We start from the raw sequence: 3,658 nt of genomic DNA, 5'->3' as shown, positions 1-3,658 counted from the left end.
ACCCACCCATATAGGCGTTACTTTTTCTCATACCGCTACTTTTAAGTTCAGTGTGCATCTTTCCCCAGCCCGGCCAAGAGCAGAGTTGTTACAAACCAAAGAATATAGCGGTCAAGTGGAAGAAACCATTCAGCTCGAAGCATTTGCATATCATTCATCACTCATTATGACGTCACAATTTAATTACAGGATTTCGGGGTCCCATATTATAAAAACATAAATGTGGCAACCTTAGCTTGGACTCAAGAGTGTGTGACTGAATGGGAAGAGAGAGTGAGGAAAGAGTGACTCAATGGGAAGGAGGTGTCATTTAATGGAAAGTGTTACTTAATGGTATTTCTCTTTCTCCCTCTCCTCCTTTCTCTCTTCCCATCTTTCTCCCTCTCTCCCCTCTTCTTTCCATGCCTTTCTCTCTCCTTCTGTTTCTCATTTCCTGATGCCTCTTCTGCCCCCTCTCTTCCTCACCACTTTTCTCACTTTCCCAATCACGCTCCCTTGTTTCTCTCCCTCTCTCTTTACCCCTCTCTATACCCCCATCTTTCCTTACTTCTCTCTCCCTGGCAGTCTCCCTCTTTTGCTGACAGTCTCACTCATTGGCTAGAATTCTAATTGGTGGTCAGTCTTGCTCATTGGCTGGCAGTGTCGCTCATTAGCAGTCTCACACATTGGGGAGCAGTCTCACTCATTGGGGAGAAGTTTCACTCATTGAGTCTCGCGCTCTGTCTCACCGAGACGCTGCTCCTGCCGGTCAGAATGTCTCGCGCTCTTGTCTTGGTCATGGTGAATGTGCTCAGGTAGGTGGAGTGGATCCGCAGGGACAGAACCACTGAGTCAGACATGAGGGAGTCGGTGGCCACCTCTCCGCCTGCTGGCGCCCGTACCAGCCGCTTCTTCTCCGCCTCTGGCATCCGGCCGAACCTGATTGCTGCCACGATGAGGGGAGCCAAGGGTCACACACCACCAATATGTGTTACCTCTCCACTGTGAGATTCCCCCATCCAAACCCTGACCATTATGATACTATACCTCCCCTGGTCTTCTCCATCGGGTACATTGTGCTCCCCCCTCTATGCCCTGTATTGTTCCATGCTCTCCCCCCCTGGTAACACCTCCCAGCCCCTCTCTCCACCTTGGCTCGCTCTACCCTCCTATGGTACACCCCTGCTCACCTCTGTCGTACTTCTTTCCTTTCTCTCACCACGGTTGTACTCACCCTCTCCCCATGTGCTATTCCCCATCCCCCTCTCGTAGTACGACCTTCTCCTCACCATTGTGGGACATGCCGAGGCTCAGGCACTTGTTAAAGCGACAATACTGACACTTATTTCGATTTTTCTTCTGGATCTTACAGTTCCGGTCACAGCGTTCGTACTGCAGCCTCATCCGCAGGGTGCGCCGGAAGAACCCCTGGGGGGTGGCATGAAGAGGAGTGAGGGAAATGGGGGCAAGTGGAGGACGGGGGGGGGGGGCAGGAGCAAGTGGAGGAGTGAAGGAGACATGCATGACAAGGGGGGGGGAAGGGTGTTTTTCTTTCTCCCTCTATCTCTCATGCTTCTCTTCCATTCTTCCTCCCTCTCTAACCCCTCTTCTTTGCATTCCCTCTCTGTCCCTCTCCACCACACGCTCCCTTGTTATTCTCTCTTCTTACCTCTCTATACCCTCTCACTCCCTACTTTTCTCTCTCTACCTTCCTCTATCCCCTCTTCTCTCTCTCCCCCCCCAGCCCCGTACCTTGCACCCCTCACATGCGTGTACCCCATAGTGGAACCCCGATGCTCGGTCCCCACAGATCTTGCACTCCACGCCTTGCGCTGCTCCCTGTGGCTCCTGGGCGCCAGACAGCTGCTCATCCGAGAGGGGAGAGCAAGGGGGGAGTCCTGGGGGTGGGGTGAGAGAAGACCATTCAGTCAAACGTATGTGTGTATACAAATATATTTATACACACACACAAAGACACACACATATATACAGTACATAGCCCAGTGGCAAATCATTGTATACACTACACGTGTGTGTGTGTGTGTGTGTGTGTGTGTATACAGTCACAAATACAGGGTCATCATATTTAGCTCTTGTTGATCCTCTGCTGGATGAAGCCTTCCCAATGATCTTGTCCACGTTGCTCCAACACATTTTCTGATTTCATCCTCCCATCTTACTTTTGGTCTCCAGTTATGTATCATCTTTGTCCAATGAACCCCACAAATATATATCACTCAGTGACAGACGTGTGTGTGTATGTATATATATATATATATATATATATATACACATACATAATGAATAGACGATACCGTTCTGTGGCTAACGAAATGCTTTTATTTGTCTCTCTCTCTCTCTCTCTCTCTCCATACACACACGCACACACACCTATATCTATACATACACACACTCGTACATACAAAAAACTGCAAGAGGGGTGTGTGAGCGTTTGTATATATTGTGATTGTGAGTACATATTTGTCTTAACATTAACATTTTACATATACACCGATATACACTGCACTACACACACACACACACACACACACACACACACCGTTCCGTATGTATAAACACACACATACAAGCCCACTGCCTGTAATCTGTCCCCGGTGTAAGGGTTAAAGTATATATATATATGTATTTTACCGTCTTTCATCTGTCTGCGATGTGACGGGATTTTTTTTATTCAGGATTTAAAGAGCCAGCCCCACCCCCCCCCCCCCATCCTCCTTTCCTGCTCCCCTGCTTCCTGTGACTCCGATGACATCACAGCAGGCGGCAGAAATGCAGTGTGTGCGGGGGAGGGGGGCAGTGCGCTCTCCACATTCCTGCAGCCTTCCCCCTCCCTGTACACTTTGCCTCCTCTATACTCCCCTATCAGCTTCTCCTCCCCCTCTGCACAGCCTGTCACACAGATGTACACTTCTCAGGCCACATACTGTACACACTGCTCTGTGCAGATACATACTGCTCCTATTATTGTTTTGTATTTATATTGTGCCAACATATTCCGTAGTGCAGTACAATACAGGGGGGTGAAGACAAGAATAAAACATAAAATATATAGAACATAATGAATTAAGTATTATATTAATAAAAAAAGGTATTACCTAATACTGAAGTACTCATACAACATAATCATAGTCGTAGTCCCTGCTCTGAGAAGCTTACAATGTAAGGAATGGGGGATGACACAAGGACAGGTGGGGGTATAAGGACACTCAGCATGTTATTAACTCAAGGGTGGGCAACTTCAGTCCTCAAGGGCCACCAACAGGTCAGGTTGTCAGGATATCCCTGCTTCAGCACAGGTGGCTCAATCAGTGGCTCAGTCGAAGACCTCACCTGTTGCTGGCCCTTGAGGACTGGAGTTGCACACTCTTGTATTAACTGTAGGTTTATCAGGAAGGTGCTGGGTAGGCCTCTTAAAATATGTGAACTTTGAGGGAACTTCTGAAAGTGGTAATGGTGGGGGAGAGTCTGATGGTGCCGGGGTAAGGCGCTCCACAGTTGAGGAGCAGCCCAGGGGAAGTCTTGGAGGCTGGTAATTTGGAAGCAAATGGGTAAAGCAATATTGGGTGGTAGTTAGAAGGTGAGGTTGGGTGGAGAGAGGGCTTCTGTGACACAGAAACAGATACACAGTGTTCTGGACATATCCACACAGCTATACCCT

General features: G+C 48.5%; 1 protein-coding gene across 1 annotated transcript; it reads right to left on the bottom strand.

The window, feature by feature from the left end:
• Positions 1–683: 683 nt before the first annotated feature.
• Positions 684–2,747, bottom strand: LOC142483328 (peroxisome proliferator-activated receptor delta-like). Its single transcript, XM_075583429.1, has 4 exons — positions 2,632–2,747; positions 1,732–1,877; positions 1,269–1,407; positions 684–925 (listed from the first exon to the last, which is right to left on the bottom strand). Exons 1-4 carry the CDS (start codon positions 2,639–2,641, stop codon positions 699–701), a joined length of 522 nt encoding a protein of 173 aa, XP_075439544.1. The 5' UTR covers positions 2,642–2,747; the 3' UTR covers positions 684–698.
• Positions 2,748–3,658: the final 911 nt, after the last annotated feature.

Source organism: Ascaphus truei, unplaced genomic scaffold (genome assembly GCF_040206685.1).
Source record: "Ascaphus truei isolate aAscTru1 unplaced genomic scaffold, aAscTru1.hap1 HAP1_SCAFFOLD_3208, whole genome shotgun sequence".
NCBI lineage: Eukaryota > Metazoa > Chordata > Amphibia > Anura > Ascaphidae > Ascaphus > Ascaphus truei.
Note: the sequence above shows the minus strand (reverse complement) of the source record. Positions and strands in the feature narration are given on the sequence as shown.

Bases quoted from the DNA above. Each gene is read 5' to 3' on its own strand.
- LOC142483328 (XM_075583429.1), bottom strand. The intron at 1,408-1,731 runs GTACGGGGCTGG...GCCACCCCCCAG, and splicing joins ACGCATGTGAGGGGTGCAAG to GGGTTCTTCCGGCGCACCCT. The intron at 926-1,268 runs GTGAGGAGAAGG...TCATCGTGGCAG, and splicing joins CCTCGGCATGTCCCACAATG to CAATCAGGTTCGGCCGGATG.